At 36.0% G+C, this 19793-nt stretch overlaps 1 protein-coding gene across 1 annotated transcript in view; it reads left to right on the forward strand.

Annotated features, from left to right (window-relative positions):
* Wdr76 (WD repeat domain 76) overlaps window positions 1–19793 on the forward strand; it is a 47130-nt gene that overhangs the window by 25004 nt on the left and 2333 nt on the right. Inside the window, exons 9-12 of the mRNA XM_026391352.2 lie at window positions 2819–2977; window positions 5276–5493; window positions 6447–6599; window positions 8012–8065. Of these exons, the coding sequence (XP_026247137.1) occupies window positions 2819–2977; window positions 5276–5493; window positions 6447–6599; window positions 8012–8065 (584 nt within the window). The remainder of the gene's footprint in view (window positions 1–2818; window positions 2978–5275; window positions 5494–6446; window positions 6600–8011; window positions 8066–19793) is intronic.

The following is a 19793-nucleotide window of genomic DNA, read 5'->3' on the forward strand; positions in this document are numbered from 1 at the left end:
GATTTGTAATGGATTTGTAATGATTTTTTAAAAATTTTCATCTTTGTGCATCTGTATTGTTTTTCTTTTTTTTTTTTGAGGGGGGTGGGTACTGGGGATTGAACCCAGGGTCTCAACTCATGCCAGGTGTTTTAGTTAACTATTTTGCTGTGTGACCAAAAGACTTGACAAGAATAATTTTAGAGGATTTTGAGATTCAAGGTTTTAGAGGTTTCAGTCTGCATGTGGTCTACTCCATTCTTCTGGGCCCAAGATGAGGCAAAAACATCATAGCAGAAGGCTATAGCAGAGGAAAGCAGCTGGGGACATGGCACCAGGAAGTGGAGAGAGACTCTACTTTCCAGGGATAAAATTTGAACCCCCTAAGGTTTACCCCAAGGACCCAACACTCTAGCCACACATTCCCTGTTTACCATCACCACTAGGTTAATCCCTGTCACACACTTATTAGGTCAAGGCTCTGATTACCCAGTCCTTTTACCTCTAAATATTCTTGCATTGCTGCACACATGAGCTTTTGGGGGATACCTCAAATCCCCAACCTCTGTATAAAGATATTTGTAATCCTCCCTCAATATTTTTTTTTAAATCTTGATATTTTGGATTTGTTGTGATTTTTTTTTTGAATTTTCGTCTTTGTACATTTCTGTATTTTCTTTCTTTTCTTTCTTTCCTTTTTTTTTTTTTTTTTGTATTGGAGATTAAACCAGGGTGCTTTAACTGCTGAGCTCCATACCCAATCATTTTTTTTGTTTCATTTTGAGATATGGTCTCACTAGGTTGCTTATAGCCTTGCTAAGTTGCTGAGGCTGGCTTTGAACCTGTGAATTTCTTGTCTCAGCCTCCCAAGGTGCTGGGGTTACAAATGGGTGCCACCATGCCTAGCCCATTTTAGTTCTTTATAACAATAGATAGTTCTGTTTTTCTAGAAAATAAATGTTATAAACATTATGCCAAGATATCAACAGTTGTTAACTTTTCATAGGAGAATGTGTGATTGTAATTTTTTTCCTTTTCTTTCTCTTTTCCTTGTTAAAAAAAAAAAGATTTTTTTTCTTAATTTTAAAATTTAAAATAAAAATCAAGGGCTGGGGTTGTGGCTCAGAGGTAGAGCACTCGCCTAGCATGTGCAAGGACCTAGGTTTGATCCTCAGCACCACATAAAAATAAATAAATAAAATAAAGGTATTATGTCCAACTACACCTAAAAATAAATATTAAAAATAATATTTTCTAAAAAATAAAAGTAAAAACCAAAATTGACTATTTCAGAGCAGACCAAGCCAGATTTGGAAATAATCATTGCTCTGGTTTATAATATGCTATATGGTATAGGAACCCAAATCTGAAAAATGACTTCTTAGGAATTGGTAATCCAATTGAATAAAGGCTAATCCTTAGATGTAGTAATATTAATATGGAAATTCAAATGTGTGAATTTTCATTGTGCATTTAGTATACAAAATACTTTTAAAACTATAATTTTTCTGCCAGAACCAAATACCTTATGAAAAGTTGGAGGCCAGCCTGGGCAACATAATGAGACCCCATGTTTAAAAAAAAATTATACTGAGAATAATGTTAATATTATAAGCCTACTTAGAAAGCAAAGTGTTAATGATATTGATACTGTAGTAATGAATTAATGTCATGTGAAATAAAGAGTATATTTCTAATTTCCTGGGGATTTCATCTTGTGAAGTCATAAAAGTATGATTTAAAAACATTTTTTGGGGGGGCGTGGATACCAGGTATTGAACTTGGGCACTCAACCACTGAGCCACATCTCCAGCCCTATTTTGCATTTTGTTTAGAGGGTCTCACTGAGTTGCTTAGCACATCGCTTTTTGCTGAGGGTCACTTTGAACTTATAACCCTCCTGTCTTAGCTTTTTGAGATGCTTAAAAATTAACTTTTGATGCTGTCCCATAATTCTTGGATGTTCTGGTGAGTATGTGAGGAAAAAGGTATGCTCATACACTGCTGGTGGGACTGCAAACTGGTGCAGCCCATATAGAAAGCAGTATGGAGATTTCTTGGAAAATTGAGAATGGAACCACCATTTGACCCATCTGATTCATGGGTAGGGAGGGGGAGCATGGGAGGAATAGATGAACTTTAGATAGGGCAAAGGGGTGGGAGGGGGCATGGGGTTAAAAGTGATGGTGGAATATGATGTCCAAAGTACATGTATGAAAACACGAATTGGTGTGAATATACTTTGTATACAACCAGATATGAAAAATTGTGCTTTTTATGTGTAATAGAAATTTTAATGCATTTTGCTGTCATATATAAATTTAAAAATTAATTAAAAAAAGGTAGTTAAAAAAAAAAGTTAATTTTTGAAACAATCTTGCCCAGACTGGTTTCTTAACTCCTGGGCTCAAGTGATCCTCTTGCTTAAGCCTCCTGAGTGTTAAGGCTACAGGTTCATGCGACCATGCCTGGCAGAAGCAGTGATCCTCGTGCTATTTGTCTGTGTCGTCCCCCCGCCCCACGACGCCCCCACTATTGTAAAGAAACTAGTTTGCTATTTGTGAAAAGCTGGACACTTAAACTTAATGAGATTTGGTATTGTTGATTTGAAAATTATAAGAAGAAAATTGTAAGAAAATTAAAACTATCAGAAAATGATAAGAGAAAATAATTTAATGTCATTTCCTAATTCTGACTATTTGAATGGGAGAGTGGTTGTTGTTATAGACTTAAAAAAGACAATATAATCCAGATGTAAATACTTTAATTACATAATAACATAGTAAATATGTACTTTTCACTAGTTTTTAATCTTTTTTTCAAATTCCACCTCTTCCAGACCCAGCAAAGAAAAGAAGATGGAGCATATGTTTTTTATCCCCATAGTCAACCTGTTAGCTGTCTTTACTTCTCACCTGCCAATCCAGCCCACCTACTGTCATTGAGCTATGATGGCACGTTACGATGTGGGGATTTTTCCAGAGCTATTTTTGAAGAGGTAAATGTTAATTTGTTTATATGTTGACATCCAATGATATTCTGGATTCTCCATGAAATGCTATATGAGTGCTTTTTTTTTTTTTTTTTTTTTTTTTTGTACTGGGGATTCAACTCATAGGCACTCGACCACTGAGCCATATCCTCAGCTCTATTTTGTATTTCATTTAGAGACAGTCTCACTGAGTTGCTTTGCACTTGCCGAGGCTGGCTTTGAAATTGTGATCCTCCTGTCTCAGTCTCCTTAGTCGTTGGCATGTACCATTGTGCCCGGCCACATGAGTGATTTTTATATCAGACTGAAAAGTAGTACAGCCTAAGGACTAAGTTCAATTCTCAGACCATCTATTACTAGTTGTGTGATCTTATTTGTGTCTCAATTTCCATAGTTGTGGAATGGTATAGTCATAGTGTTTACTTTATAGGGTTGTCAGAAGGATTAAAGGAGTGAATGCAGATAAAGTATTTAGGACCAAGACTGGCACATAGTGTTTGCTTTTATTTTTAAATTTTTATTTTTTTATTTTTTAAGAGTCAGGATTATACTCTGTTGCCCAAGCTGGCCCCAGACTTCTGGGCTCATACAATCCTCCTGCCTTAGCCTCCTGAGTAGCTGGGACTACAAGTATATACTACCACACCTGACTATTCATATTCACTGTTATTATTTGCAGAAAGAATTTTAAGTAAAATAACTTATTAATTTTGAGGGAAAACACTGGAATATTTTTCTTTTGTTTATCCTTCCTGCCCTTCAGACATGAATTTTGTAGGAATGAGTCTTATACCTGACAAAAAGGACAATAGAAAAATTACCCACATAATGGAATATATTATGCATACCTAAAATTTCTGGTATGTAATATAATACAGAAATTATAAAATGTATTTTTTAATTTATTTTTGTGATGCTGGGGATTGAACATGGAGTGCTCTACCACTAAACTATATCCCCAGTCCCTTTTAAAATTTTGAGACAGGGTCTTGCTAAATTGCTCAAGCTGTCCTCGTACTTGGAATCTTCCTGCCTCAGCTTCTTAGTTAGCTGGGTTTAGAGAAGTGTGCCACCTGGTCTGGCCTAAAAATTTGATTTTTCCTCACCTTCTAGCTAAGATTTAACATGACTCTTTTTTTTTTTTTTTTTTGGTGCTGGGGATTGAATCCAGGGCATGCTAGTCAGGTGTTCTAACACTGAGCCACATCCTCAGCCCAGATTTAACAGGTCTTGTGTGTTCTAATATGATGATGATGATGAAGCATTTAGCCCAGCTGTTCTGATCTGGTGAGGTTAGAATTGAAAATTGCTATTGGCTATACTGTGCAGGAAGCAGAGACCCAAGGGGTTTTTATTCAGAATACCTTGGGCCAAGTTTATTTGTAATTACCTCTTGGTAAGTCTTTTTCCTGAGCTGGTTTAAACTGTGCTAGTCAGATTAAAGTTTAAGTCTGCTTAAATTTAAGTTGAATGATACTCATGAATCCATCCTCAGACACAGCCTAGATTATCAGACTACTGCTTGGAGATTTTCTAATCTATTTGACTTCTGGTGTGACAGGTCTGAAACTCCCAAGGCCTGAACAAAATATTTGGATCTCATTGTTCATATTTTGGTCTACTATTTAAATATCCATTTAATAATATTATTTAAGATGAATTTTCAGATTTGTTTAATGCCAGATATCCTCAGTAAGAGAATTCTTACAATTTGAACTTTTAAAATTTGGATTTGAATCTTCATGAACTTTAGGATAATTTTAGATGTAGGTTTCATCACTCATTCATTCATTTATGTTTTGTATTAGGGATTGAACCTAGGGACATTTTACCACCAAGCTACATCCCCAGCGCTTCTTTATTTTATTTTTATTATGAGTCAGGGTCTCGCCAAGTTGCTGCAGCTGATCTAGAACTTTCGATCCATAGTCTGATTAACTGTCAAGAATTTTAATCTTATGAATATGCTACCACATATCTTGGACTTTGTTGGCAAAGTTACTTGTTATATTGAGATTTAATTTCAGCTGGATAGAATTCATATTTAGTCATTTTCCAGTAAATTTCACAGGGTAGATCAGGAACCAAGATTTATTGGGTTTAAGAGATTTAGGATATGGGTAGATGAACCATTTGATTGTAGGTGAGCCTCTGAGGTGATCACTACCTTTGTTTCCATTTTGTCCTGAGCTTCCTGTGTAGATAAATGAGGTTATTTGAGTAAACTGTCTTATAATCTTTTACTAAGAATTTGTGCATTGATTTTAAGAGTGTTGTAGAAATGATTGTTATTTATATCTTTAGGTATATAGAAATGAAAGAAGTGGCTTTTCCTCCTTTGACTTCTTGACAGAAGATGCTTCCACTTTACTAGTGGGACACTGGGATGGAAATATGTCACTGGTGGATAGACGGACACCTGGAACTTCTTTTGAGAAACTAATTCGTTCTTCTTTGAGAAAAATAAGAACTGTTCATGTCCACCCAGTGCACAGACAGTATTTCATGACTGCAGGGTTGAGGTATGTTCTTCTGAAAATGTAATGATTTAGTCCTTTTTTATTAATATTTATTTTTTAGCTGCAATTGGATATAATGCCTTTATTTATTTATTTCTATGGGCTCTGAGGATCGAATCCAGGGCCTTGCACATGCTAAGACGAGTGCTCTGCCGTTGAGCCACAACCCCAGCCCAGATTTAGTCCTTTTCATGCCATGAATACATGGTTTAGTTTGGTTGTCAAACACATCTGACTTTTGTGATACACAAAGGCCAAATAATTTTCCTTTCTTCACTAATGGGGGCTTTTCTTGAGCGAGATTTTTTTTTTAAATGAGAAATTCATTTGGATTTAATAAATAGTGAAAATATTGAAAGATATGTACATTTTTGTTTTCATTGGCACCATATGCATATGCATTTATTTTAGTTTTACTAGAAGAAAATTTTTATAACCTGGGCATGATGGCATATGCCTGTAATCCCAGGAGGCTGAGGCAGGAGAATCGTGAATTCAAAGCCAGCCTCAGCAACTTAGTGAGGCGCTAAGCAGCTCTGGGAGACCCTGTCTCTAAATAAGATCCAAAAAAGGGCTGGGGATGTGGCTCAGTGGTTAAGTGTCCCTGAGGTCAATCTCTGGCACTAAAACAAACAAAAATAAAATAAAATTGTATGTGATCTGTAACTTGGCTTTTTTCTTGGAGAGACTGAAAAATCTGTGTTGCCTTTTTTCTTGGAGAGATTGAAAAACCAATTTTGTACATGCAGGTTATAGGTATCTGCTCTAATTTTTGAATTTTTCTAATATTTTACTTTTCATCTGTATCAACTTTAAAATTAAAACCGAAGTAGGGATTATGTCTTAAATGTTATTCCATGTAGCAAGTATTTGAGTTTCTATCTTATGTTTAACCCTGTTCTAGAGGCTCATTACATGTACTCTGACAACACTAATAATTCTTCCTCTCATTACAGGGATATTCATATTTATGACGTCAGGCACCTGAAACTCAGGGGAAGCCAGCCTTTGATTTCTTTGACTGAACACACGAAGAGCATTGCTTCTGCCTATTTTTCACCTGTTACTGGTAACAGAGTAGTGACCACATGTGCTGATTGTAAGCTGAGGTAAATTCAGAAGGCAGAAATATGGTTTTAAGGAATCTAAAGAGTCTGTAGCTATTGTAAAGGAGACACTTAATTTACTGTTGTTCCTATTTAATCGCTAGGGTTACTATTTTGTAGCCATATTGAGGTTCACAGAAAGCATATACTTAATGGTTTCACAGCAGTTTTGGGGTCTAGAGATTTCCTTGAGATTGGAAAAGGTCGATAGCTACCCTGGGGAATTGATGGTCAGGCTTTCTTTTCAACACTGAAGCAGCCCCTAAATTCCAATGAAACCAGGTTGTGTGTCCTCTTGGAAAGGAGATAATTTTAGCACAGGGAGAAGCTCTTACTTTGTGGACTAGGTTCTACATTACAGGTGAATTGTTGAATGGAAATTGTATAGTCCCAGACCATGGGCAGGCAGAAAACACAGCAAAAATACAAACTTGTGGATATGGTTCTAGGGTTTTGGCTTTGGTATTTCTAAAGCTACTTCCTAAAAATTGATTTTAAAATCAGTTGATCCAAAGTAGAAAAGTCATTCAACAAATATCTGTTGAATATCTGACATGAGTCAGGCTCAGATATGGCACTTTATTTCTGGTAGGAAGTTTATGGAATGGCACCCATTGGGAAAAGCATGGTCTGCAATGTGTGACAGGTGCCCAGTTAGTTTCTAGCACAGTATGTGAGCATTACCAAGAGATGAAGTAAGAGAGTCACTAGGGAATGGCACCCCTGTGTCCTATTTCCACAATGCAGTTTCTTTGGTCTTGAGCTACCTATTGTCCCATTCTTGTTCATTTACACTGACAAGTTTACTTTTGTTACATTAACCATTAATGATTTGGCTTTCTAGTAATCTAGGCAAGAAGCTCTAGTGTGGAGTAAGTACATTGTAATAGTTAAGCAAAATGAAAAGGGGAGATGGTAGTGATGTGTTTGGTTTCTTTCTGGCACAGTACTTAGTGGAGGCTTCTGGACTCTTTGGGTGCTGGCCCTTCAGCACCTGGAAATGATAATATCAGGCCCTCAACTGATGAGTTTTGTAGGGAAATTGGTCTTGATACATGTGTGTACTTTAAGGGAATTAGCATTTTCAAATCACATCCCTGTGTATGTCTCATTGTGAATCCAAATATAGTTTGAGCCCAGATTATCACTTTAGAATGTTCATTTTAAGTTTGGAGTACTAGTTTAAATATCTCCACATAAATCCATAAATACTGGATTTTATAATATTCCTTATAATTTTATAATATTCTTTTAGTTCAATATATCTGCTGAGGTTAGAATATGATCCTATATATTTTAAAAATATTATAGTTAATACAACAAACCATTGAATGTCTTGTTAAATACACTGATGCTATTTCAGGAAAATTTCCAGAAATAATAAAAAGATCTATCTGGTTCATGTTATTTTGCAGAGTCTTTGACAGCAGCTGTATTTCTTCCCAGATTCCTCTCCTCACCACCATCAGGTAGGCTTCCATATGCCAAATAACAGTTCCTGGATTGCTTTGAACTATTTGTTGGAGGGCATAAGTTAGACGTCTGATTGTTAAAGAGTTGTAATAGGCCTGATTTTTGTATCACATTGTATAAGTGTCCTAGTTTTCTAGTTGCTATCCAGAGAGCTCTTGCTTCCAGGTTGCCTGTGTCTATAAAGAGGTTCAATCTCTTTTAGTCAGTAGCTATTCTCTGCAGGTGGAAGTTATTTTTGGATAAGGTTAATGACTTCATTCTGACCTGAATTACTCATGTTACTTTATTAAAGAAGACTAACTACTCATTTGCTGATGAGGCTATCTGAAGCTCTGTTTATTTGTGCTTGTTTATTCTGGGCTTGAGTGCCTTTCCCATCTTCCTACTTATTTAATTTCTTTGATCACCCTCTTTTTCCATCTGCTGTTTAGAGAGAGTGAATCTTTTTTACACCTAGCTTTACACCTTGCCTTCTCCCTTGATAACTCCGTTTTTTAGTGTTTATGAAGTTAGGGACAAGGTGTATGATTGTTGCTTTCTGAGTTTTATAGTCTTTATAGGCTATACTTAAGTATATTTATTTTTTGTAAGATTTTTCCCATTTAAATTTCTCTTCCATACTTTAGGTTCTAGCTTATAAGTTTCTTTTTTTCATATTCACAATTTGCTTGACAAAAATTGTACATAGGCTGGGCACGGTGGCCCACACCTGTAATCTCATTGGCTCTGGAGATTGAGGCAGGAAGATTGTGAGTTCAAAGCCAGCCTTAGCAACTAAGGGGCTAAGCAACTAAGCAAGACCCTGTCTGTAAATAAAATATAAAAAAGGGCTGGGGTTGTGGCTCAGTGGTTGAGCGCCCCTGGGTCTAATCCCCAGTATATATAAAAAAAAGTACATGTTTATTGTATATAGCATGTTTTGAAATATGTATATATTATGGAATAATATATATAATATAATATATATAATTAGCATATGCATTACTTCACACCATTTTTTTGGGTGAAAACACTTTAAAAAATCAGTGATTTTGAAGAATATGACACATTGTTATTAACTATAATCATCATGTATACAATAGATATCTTGAACTTATTCCCACGAGAAGTTGTGTTCTTTGACCAATATCTCCCAACCCTTCCCCCGCCAGCTTTTGTTAACATCATTCTGAGTTCAACTTTTTTAGATTCTTCATGTGATTGAGATTATGTGGCATTTATTTTTTGATGCCTAGTTATTTCACTAAACATGTCTTTCAGATTTGCTCATGTTGTTGCAAATGACAACATTTCTTTCTTTTTAAAGGCTGAATGGCTTTGCAATTGTATTTTATTCATTAATTGGTTGATGGACACTTAGGCTGATTCAGTAATCATGGCTATTGTGAATAATTCTGCGATGAACACAGGAGTGCAAATATCTGACTCACTGATTTAATTTTTCTTTGGATATATACCCAGTAGTGAGATTGCTGGATCTTCCTCCTCCCTCCCCTCCCTCCCTCCCTCCCTCCCTCCCTCCCTCCCTCCCTCCCTCCCTCCCTTCCTTTCTTCCTTTCTTCCTTCCTTCCTTCCTTTTGTAGTTGTAGATGGACAGCATGCCTTTATTTTACTTATTTTTATGTGGTGCTGAGGATTGAACCTAGTGCCTCACACATATGAGGCAAGTCCCAGCCCTGGTAGTTCATTTTTTAAATAGTTTGAGGAACCTTCATACTGCTTTCTATAGTATCTGTACCAGTTTACATTTCCACCAACAGTGTATAGGGTTTCTTTTTCTCTACATCCTCTCCAACATTCAAACATTTATCTTTTTTTTTTTTTCTTTTGTGCTAAAGATCAAACTCAGGTCCTGGTGCTTGCTAAGCAGGTACTTTACCATTGAGCTGTACCCCTAGCCCTACGCTATGACTTAATAATAGCTGTTTTAACAGATGTGAGGGGATATTTTATTGTGGTTTTAATATGTATTTCTCTGATTTAGTGAAGTTGAACTTTTAAAAACCTATCTGTTGGCCATGTATACATCTTTTTTAAAAGAAGTATCTATTCACATACTTTGCCCATTTTCTAATTGGGTTTTTTTTTTATGGAGTTGAGTTCCTTATGTATTTTGGATATTAACTCCTCAGATACAAATATTTTCTTACATCAGATACATATATTTTCTTCCATAGATTGTCTTTTCACTCTGTAGATGGTTTCCTTAGTTGTGCAATAGGTTTTTAGTTTGATAAAGTTCCATTAGTCTATTTTTTTGGGGGGTGAAGGTGGTAACAGGGATTGAACTTAGGTGCTCTTAACCACTGAGCAACATCCCTAGTCCTTATTTTTTATTTTGAGACAGGCTCTTGCTAAGTTAATCAGGCCCTCACTTAGTTGCTGAGGCTGACTTTGAACTTGTAATCCTCCTGCCTCAGCCTCCCAAGCCACTGGGATTACAGGTGTGCACTACTATGCCTGACTTATTTTTTGCTTTTATTGCCTGTGCTTTTGAGTTCATATCCAAAAACTCATACTCCAGACTAATGTTATGGAACTTCCCCCTGTGTTCTTCTAGTAGTCTTCCAGTTTTAGGTCTTGCATTTAAGTCTTTAATCCATTTAAATTGATATTTGTGTATGGTAGAAATCCATTTTCATTCTTCTGTATGTGAATATCCTCTTTTTCTAACATCATTTATTGAAGAGACTGTACTTTCCCTATTGTGTTCTTGGCATCTTTGTCAAAAATCAGTTGACTGTAAATGGTGTGGATTTATCTCTAGGCTGTATATTCAGATACATTTATACATATATCTATTTTTATGTCAATACTATGTTAATTACAGTAGCTTTGTAGTATATTTTTAAGCCAGGTAGTGTGATCCTTCAGCTTTGTTTGCATAATATTTGATTGGCTCTTCAGAATTTTAGCATTGCTTTCTATTTTTATAAAAAATGTCTTTGGAATTTTGATAGAAATCACATTGAATCTATAGATTGAGAAGTATGGACATTTTAAAAATACCAGTTTTTCTTTTTTTTAAAAAATATTTCTTTTAATTGTACATAATGCCTTTATTTATTTATTTATTTATTTATTTATTTATTTATTTATTTATTTATTTATTTTTATGTGGTGCTGAGGATTGAACCCAGGGCCTTGCACATGCTAGGCAAGCGCTCTACTGCTGAGCCACAACCCCAGTCCAATACCAGTTTTTTAAATCTGTGAACACATGATATCTTTAAATTTATTTGTGTCTTGTTCAATTTTTTTTTCATCAGCATTTTATAGTTTTCAGCATTTAGGTCTTTTTACCTCTGCCATAATCTATTTTCCATTGTTATAATAGAATAATGGAGCCTGGAAATTTGTAAAGAAGAGAGGTTTATTTTGGTTCAGGGTTTTGGAGCCTGGGAAGTGTGAAAGTATAATGCTGGCATCTATTTAGCTTCTGGTGAGGGCCTCATGCTCCTTCAACTCATGTTGGAAAGTAGAAGGACAAGCAGGTGCCGGTGAAAGACAAAATACAGAGGTGGACTTGCTTAATAACAGCCTGTTCTTGCAGGAACTAATGTGATTCTGTGAGAGTGAGAACTCATTCATCCAAGAAAGGTATTAATCCATTCACGAGACCTCTACTTCCATGACCCAATGCCCACCATCCAATACTGCTGCAAAATCAAGCTTCCACTTGAGTTTCAGAGGGAAAAACATGCATTCAAACCACAGCAACCTTCTTGGTTCATTACATTTATTCCTGAAAGTGGGTATGGTGGTGTGTGCTTATAGTCCTAGCTATAACCTGAGGCAGGAGGATTGCCTGAGTCCAGGAATTTGAGGTAAGACCCTATCTCGGAAAACAAAATCAAAATTTATTCTGAAGCAGCTACAGGTCAGGAGGATTCTATCTGAACAAAAGGGAAGTTTTTTCCACCAATCCCCACAAAAAATTTATTCTGAAGCATTTTATTTTTTTGTAGTTATTATATGTGGAATTCTTTTCTTCCTCCCTCCCTCCCTTAGGATTGAACCCAGGACCTCTTGCATGCTAGACAAATGCTCTTATCACTGAGGTACATCCCCAGCCTCAGGGATGTTTTCTTTATTTCTTTTTTAGATGTTGATGTATAGAGTGTATAGAAAAGTCATCCCCTGGGTTAGTTTACCATTATCTTGCTCACCCCCCAAAAAGAAATACCACTGATTTTGTATGTTAAATTTTATATTCTGAAGCTTTTTGGAATTTTCATCAGTTTTTAGGATTTTATATGTACCTATGGTCATATTGACTGTGAACAATGACAGTTTTACTTCTATGGTCACATTGATTGTGAACAATAACAATTTTACTTCTTTTCCAATTTGGATGCCTTTTATTTTTTTTCCCTTCCTTATTGTTCTGTCTGGGAGTTACTTTTGGTACTCTGTGGAATAGAAGGGGCAAGAGGGGGCATCCTTGCCTTGTTTCTGATTTTAGAGGAAAAGCTTTCAATTTTTCACTGTTGCATATGAATTTTGCTATGGTTTTTGTTGTCTATGGTCTTTACTATGTTGAGGTACAATACTTCACTACCTTATTTGTTGAGAGGATTTTATCAGGAAAGGATTGAAGTTTGTCAAATATTTTTCAAAATCTATTGAGATAGTCATATAGGTTTTTTGCTTCATTGTGTTAATGTGGAGTATCATATTTATAGATTTGCATATTTTGACCATTCTTGTATCCTTAGGGTAACTCTCACTTCATCATAATGAACAATCTCTTTAAAATGCTGTTGAGTTTGGTTTTCCATTGTTATAGTAGAATAATGGAGCCTATAAATTTATAAAGAAGAGAGGTTTATTTTGGTTCAGGGTTTTGGAGCCTGGGAAATGTGAAAGTATAATGCTGTAATTTATTTATTTATTTAGGTTGGTACCGGGGATTGAACTCAGGGACACATCACTACTGAGCTACATCCCCAACCCTTTATATATTTGATTTCAAAACAAGGTCTTGCTAAGTTGCCTGTGGCCTGCTAAGTTGCTGAGTGAGACTGGCCTTGAACTTGTGATCCTCCTGCTTCAATCTCCCAGTTGCTGGGATTACAGGTGTGCACCACCACATCTGACTGCTAGTGTTTTATTGAAGACTTTTGCATCTTTGTTCATCAGGGATATTGGCCTGCACTTTTCTTGTAGTGTCCCCTATATAGCGATGGCATGAGTGTAATACCAGCTAGTTTATCAGTTTCTAATTTTTTTTTTTTTTTTGGTACCGGGGATTGAACTCAGGAGCACTCGACTGCTTAGCCACATCCCCAGCTCTATTTTGTATTTTATTTAGAGACAGGGTCTCACTGAGTTGCTTAGTGCCTTGCTGTTGCTCAGGTGGCTTTGAACTCTTTTTTTTTTTTTTTTTTAGAGAGAGTGAGAGAGAGATAGAGAGAGAGAATTTTTAATATTTATTTTTTAGTTCTCGGCGGACACAACATCTTTGTTGGTATGTGGTGCTGAGGATCGAACCCGGGCCGCACGCATGCCAGGCGAGCGCGCTACCGCTTGAGCCACATCCCAGCCCTGGCTTTGAACTCTTGATCCTCCTGTCTCAGCCTCCTCAGGTGCTGGGATTACAGGTGTGTGCCACCACACCTAGCTTCTAATATGTTTTATTTATTTATTTGGTTGTAGTCGGACACAGTATCTTTCTTTTATTTTTATGTGGTGCTGAGGATCGAACCCAGGGCCTCGCACGTGCTAGGTGAGTGCTCTACCACTGAGCGACAATCCCAACCCATAATATGTTTTTTTTTTTTTTTTTTTTTAAAGTTAAAGTGATTATTCTTGAACAGTAAAAATTTTCATTAAAGCTTGGGTCATTTAGTGGCAGTAGGAAATATGGCTTTCTATAGTCCTTGCTTCTTTAATAATAAAGGATTGTTTACACAATCCCAGCAGCTGGGAAGGCTAGGGGCAGGAGGATTGCAAGTTGGAAGCCAGCCTCAGCAACTTGGTGAGACCCTGTCTTAAAATAAAAAATAAAAAGGGTTAGGGATGTGGCTCAGTGGTTAAGCACCCCTCCGGTTCAATCTCTGGTACCAAAGAAGAAAAAAGAAAAGGAAGGATTAGATTTTTTTTTTTAAGACATTTATTTTAAACACATGCAGAGCTGGATACAAATGCCTTTTAACCGTGTGGTGGGGAAGATTACATTGACTGCTTACACTGATCATTTCTTCCTCTCCACTACTTTTAGATTTTTGATTATGCTAGTTACCCCATATGAGTAGAATCATATTCTATTTGTCCTTTTATTGCACTTAGTATAGGTCCTCAGTGTTCATTCACATTGTAGTATGTGACAAAGTCTCCTTTTAAAGGCCATGTTATATTTTACATGTGTTTACCACATTTTATTTATCCATTCATCTGCCAGTGGACATTTGGGTTGTTTCAATTTCTTGACTATGGTTATTAATGCTGCTATTAACATGGCTGTGCAGATATTTTCTGAAAATACTGCTTTGAATTCTTTTGTAGCATTGGTGATTAAACCCAGGGTTGCTCTACCACTGAGCTACATCCCCGACCCTTTTTTAAAAAAATTATATTTTGAGACAGTGTCTCACTAAGTTGCTGAGACTAGCTCAAACTTGGGATTCTCCTGCCTCAGACTTCCCAGTAACTGGGAGTATAAGTAAATGTCACCGTGTCTGGCGGAATTCTTCTGGATGTGTACACAAAAAAGGGTAATGGTAATATGGTAATTCTATTTTTAATTTTTAGAGTAACCACCATACTATTTTCCATATTGGTTGCACTGTTTTACATGTCCCACCAGGAATGCCCAGGGTTCATTTTCTCTTCATCCTGGTGGGTGTCAAGGGATTCCTTTTTATTTATTTATATGTGGTGCTGAGGATCGAACCTAGGGCCTCACACAGGCTAGCGCTCTACCACTGAGCCACAACCCCAGCCCTCAAGGGATTCTTACCCATTGTTTTGATTTACATTTGTCTAATGATTAGTGATTTGATTATCTTTTTTTAGGCTTTGCTATTTGTATATCTTCTTTGAAGAAATATCTATTCAAGTCCTTTGCCCCTTTTCCAATTGAGTTATTTGGTTTTGTTGCTTTATTTGTTGAGTTATAGGAGTTCCTTATGTATTCTGGACATTAACCCCTTATTGAATACATGATTTGCCAACATTTATTCAAATTCTTTAGATTGTCTTTCACTCTGTAGATTGTTTTGAAGTGCAGAAGTTTCTCAGTGTGATGTAATCCCATTTCTCTACTTTTGCATTTGTTGTCCATGCTTTTTGTGTCATATCCAAGAAATCATTGCCAAATCTAATGTCTTAAAGCTTTTCATGTGTTTTTTCCCTAGGATTTTATAATTTTAGGTCTCAGGTTGATTTTTAATCTACTTTAACTTAATTTTTGTAATTGGTATAACTCGAGGATTATTTGTTTGCACATGAATACCAGTTTTCCCATCATTATTTATTGAATATATTGTCATTTCCCTATTGTTGTGGTCTTGGCCCCTGAGGGTTTATTTCTGAGGTATTTATTCTGTTCCCCTGGTCTATATTTATATCTTTATTCCAGTAACACACTGTCTTAATTACTGTTGTCTTGTATTATGCTTTTTAAAAAAATATTTATTTTTTAGTTGGACACAATATCTTTATTTTATTTATTTTTATGTGGTGCTGAGGATCGAACCCAGGGCCCCACATGCGCTAGGCAAGTGCTCGGCAAGTGTTCCACCACTGAGCCACAACCCCTGCCCTTGTATTATGCTTCTTAAAAAAAATTTATTGATACATAATTGTATATCTTTATGTGCTATAGATGATTTATACATTGTGTATTATTATTCAACTCAGGATACTTAGTTATTCATCTCAAACATTTATCATTTTATATTAAGATTCAAAATCCTAGCCATTTGGGATTATATGGTACAATATTGTTAACTATAATTACTCTCTGTACAATAAGACACCAACACTTATTCTCCTGTCTGGCTAAACTTTGTATCTATTAGGTAGAACTCCATCTCCTCCTCTCAGCCTCTGGTAGCTACTTTTCTGGTCACTAGTTTTATAAGCTTGGCCATTTTAGGTCCTGCAGATGAGTAAAATCATGTGGTATTTGTCTTTCTGTGTCTGGTTTATTCCACTTAACATTATGATCTCCAGTTCTATCCATGTTGTTGCAAATGACAGGATTTTGTACTTTTTATAGCTAAATAGTGTTATATGGTATACACAGTATATTTATTTTTATGTGGTGCTGAGGATCAAACCCAGAGCCTAACATATGCAAGGCAAACGCTCTTACCACTGAGCTACAGTCCCAGCCCTTGTCTTTTTGATTATAGTTATTCTAACTGGAGTTAGATGATATCTCATTGTGGTCTTGATTTGCATTTACCTGATGATTAGTGATATATATAGAACATTTTTTCATATACTGGTTGATCATTTATATATCTTCTTTTGACAAGTGTCTATTCAAATTATTTGCCCATTTTTAAATCAGATTCTTTTTGCTGTTTCTTTTTCTTTTTTGGGGGGGGGTGGTTGCTTGTATGTTTTGGATATTAATACCTTGTCAGACAGTTTGCAAATATTTTGCCTCTTCACTGTTGACCATTTCCTTTGCGATGCAAGAAGAGTTTTAGTTTGAAGTAATCCTATTTGTCCTTTTTTAAAAAATATTTTTAGTTGTAGATGGACACAATACCTTTATTTAATTTATTTGTATGTGGTACTGAGGATTGAACTCAGTGCCTCACCTGTGCTAGGCAAGTGCTCTACCACTGAACCACAACCCCAGCCCTATTTGTTTTTTATCTTGTATTATCATATTGTATCATGTTTTGAAATTAACAAATGTGAGGTCTTCAACTTTGTCGTCTTTTCAAGATAGCTTTGACTATTTGAGCTCCCATATGAATTTTTCTTTTTTTCCTTCTGGTATCAGGGATTGAACCCAGGGGAAATTAACCACTATTCCACATCTTTTTATTCTTATTTTGAGAGAGGCCCTCACTAAGTTGCCCCAGTTGGCCTTGAAGTTGCAGTCCTCCTGCCACTCAACCTCCCGAGTTGCTGCGGTTACAGGGATGCATCACGACACCCAGTAGCCGCCCTCCTTTTTTTTTTTTTTTTTTTTTTAAGAGAGGAGGTTTCTTTATATTGCCCAGGTTGTCCCTTAACTCTTGGGCTCAAGCAGTCTTCCTGACTCGGCCTCCTGAGTAGCTGGAACTACAGGCATGTGCCACCTTGCCTTGCTTAAACAACTAATTTTTATGTGTTCGTTTAGTAAAGTTGCTTATTAAACACTTTTTTTTTTTTGCATAGAATCTTTAAATTTTTTTTACATTTAAGATCATGTCCTCTGCAAACCGGTAATTTTATTTCTTCATTTCTTTTTTTTTTTTTTTTTTGGAGAGGGAGAGAGAGAGAGAGAGAGAGAGAGAGAGAGAGAGAGAGAGAGAGAGAATGAATTTATTTATTTATTTTAGTTCTCGGCGGACACAACATCTTAGTTTGTATGTGGTGCTGAGGATCGAACCCGGGCCACACGCATGCCAGGCGAGCGCGCTACCACTTGAGCCACATCCCCAGCCCCTCTTCATTTCTTTTTATTATTTAATTATGGTGGCTTAGAATTCTAGTCCTGTGTTGAATAGAAGTGACAGGAGAGCACAACCCTGTCTTAATCCTGATCTCAGAGGAAATCTTAAAAGTCTTTTGTTATTGAGCATATTGGTTTTGAGTTTTTCAATTCTGGCTTTCATTTTGTTGATATAGTTTCCTTCTATTCCTAGTTTGTTGAGTGTTTTTAGCATGATGATGCATTGAAGTTTGTCAAATGTTTTTTCTTCATCAATTGAGATAATCATATGCTTTTCTTTATTTCTTATTTATTCTAGTACAATAGTGTGTTAAATTGATTTTGTTATGGTGGAACCATCCTTGAATCTCACTTGCTAATGATGTGTAATTATTTTAATGCTCTGCTGAATTTGGTTTGCTATTTTTTTCAGGATTTTTACATCAGTATTGATCAAGGATATTGGTCTAGTTTTCTCGTGTAAAATTTGTCTGGCTTTAGTATCAGAGTGAGGCTGTCCTCGGAATGAGTATGGCAGTGTTCCCTTCCATACTTTGAAGAAATCTGAGAAGCACTGATATCAATTCTTATCAGTATTTAGTAGAATTCTTTGGTGAAGCCATCAGGCTTTGTACTTCTTTTTGGAAGGTTTTTGATTACTGCTTCAATCTCCTTGTTATAAAATTGTAGGACTGTTTAGAGTTTTTATGTCTTTAGGAGTAAATCTTATTAGGTTATATTTCTAGAAATTTGTCTTCTGGATTATCCAGTTTGCTTATAATTGTTCATAGTATTCTCTTAAAATCCTTTTTGTGACATCAGTTGTAATGTTCCCTCTTTGATTTTATTTATTTGAATTTTTTTCTTGGTTAACCTAGCTAAGGGTTTGCCAATTTTGTTGATCTTTTTAAAAAACATCTTAGTTTACCTGATTTTTTTTCCTGTTGTTTTTATTTATTTCTGTGCTCAACTTTGTTTTCTTTCTTCTGCTAACTTTGGGTTTAGTTTGTTCTTTTTCTGAGTCATGGAATTACAGGCTTAAGTTATTGATTTGAGATATTTCTCTTCCTTTATTTTGGTGGGTTGAACCTAGGGCTTCATACATGCTAGGCAAGCACTCTACTACTGAACTCTATTCCCAGCCTTGTTTTTTTTTTTTTTTTTTAAGAGAGAGAGAGAATTTTAAAAAAAAATATTTATTTATTTTTTTAGTTTTCGGCGGACACAACATCTTTGTTTGTATGTGATGCTGAGGATCGAACCCGGGCCACGCACGCATGCCAGGCGAGCATGCTACCCCTTGAGCCACATCCCCAACCCTGTTTTTGTTTTTTAATATAAGCATTTATCTCTTAGTATTGTTTTCACTGCATGCATAAATTTTGTATGTTGTGTTGTCATTTTCATTTGTCTTCAATGTTTTGTAATTTCTCTTGTGATTTATTCTTTGAGCCCTAAATGTATTTTTTTTTTTTTTTTGGTACCAGGGATTGAACTCAAGGGCACCCAGCCACTGAACCACATCCCCAGCCCTATTTTGTAATTTATTTAGAGACAGGGTCTCACTGAGTTGCTTAGTGTCTTGATTTTGCTAAGGCTGGCTTTGAATTTGTGATCCTCCTGCCTCAGGCTCCTGAGCCACTGGGATTATAGGAGTGCACCACTTTGCCCAGCTTTAAATGTATTTTTTTTTTAATTTTAAAGTTGTATGAACTGTGATAGCAAAAAAAAAAATTGTATGGCATATAAAATGGTCTTAAGTTCAGATGTCAGGGGAATGTAATAGGGAAAGTGGCAGATCTTGTTAAAGCAAGACATAACCTAGATTATAGATTTCTTATTTTCAGGACTTTTCTTTGGATATGCTTATAAGAAAAAAGTACATTGATCTAGGAACAGTGAGCAAGGAAGGTACCATTTTTTAAAATATTTTTTAGTATTAGGTGGACACAATATATATATTTATTTATTTATTTTACATTTTTTATGTGGTGCTGAGGATTGAACCCAGTGCCTCATGCATGCTAGACGAGCACTCTACCACTGAGCCACAACCTCAGCTGGAAGGTACCATTTTGATAGTCACTTGGTTACTATCCTCTGAGCATAAATAACTCTGCTCA

This window comes from Urocitellus parryii, chromosome 6, assembly GCF_045843805.1.
Source record: "Urocitellus parryii isolate mUroPar1 chromosome 6, mUroPar1.hap1, whole genome shotgun sequence".
NCBI classification, from domain to species: domain Eukaryota; kingdom Metazoa; phylum Chordata; class Mammalia; order Rodentia; family Sciuridae; genus Urocitellus; species Urocitellus parryii.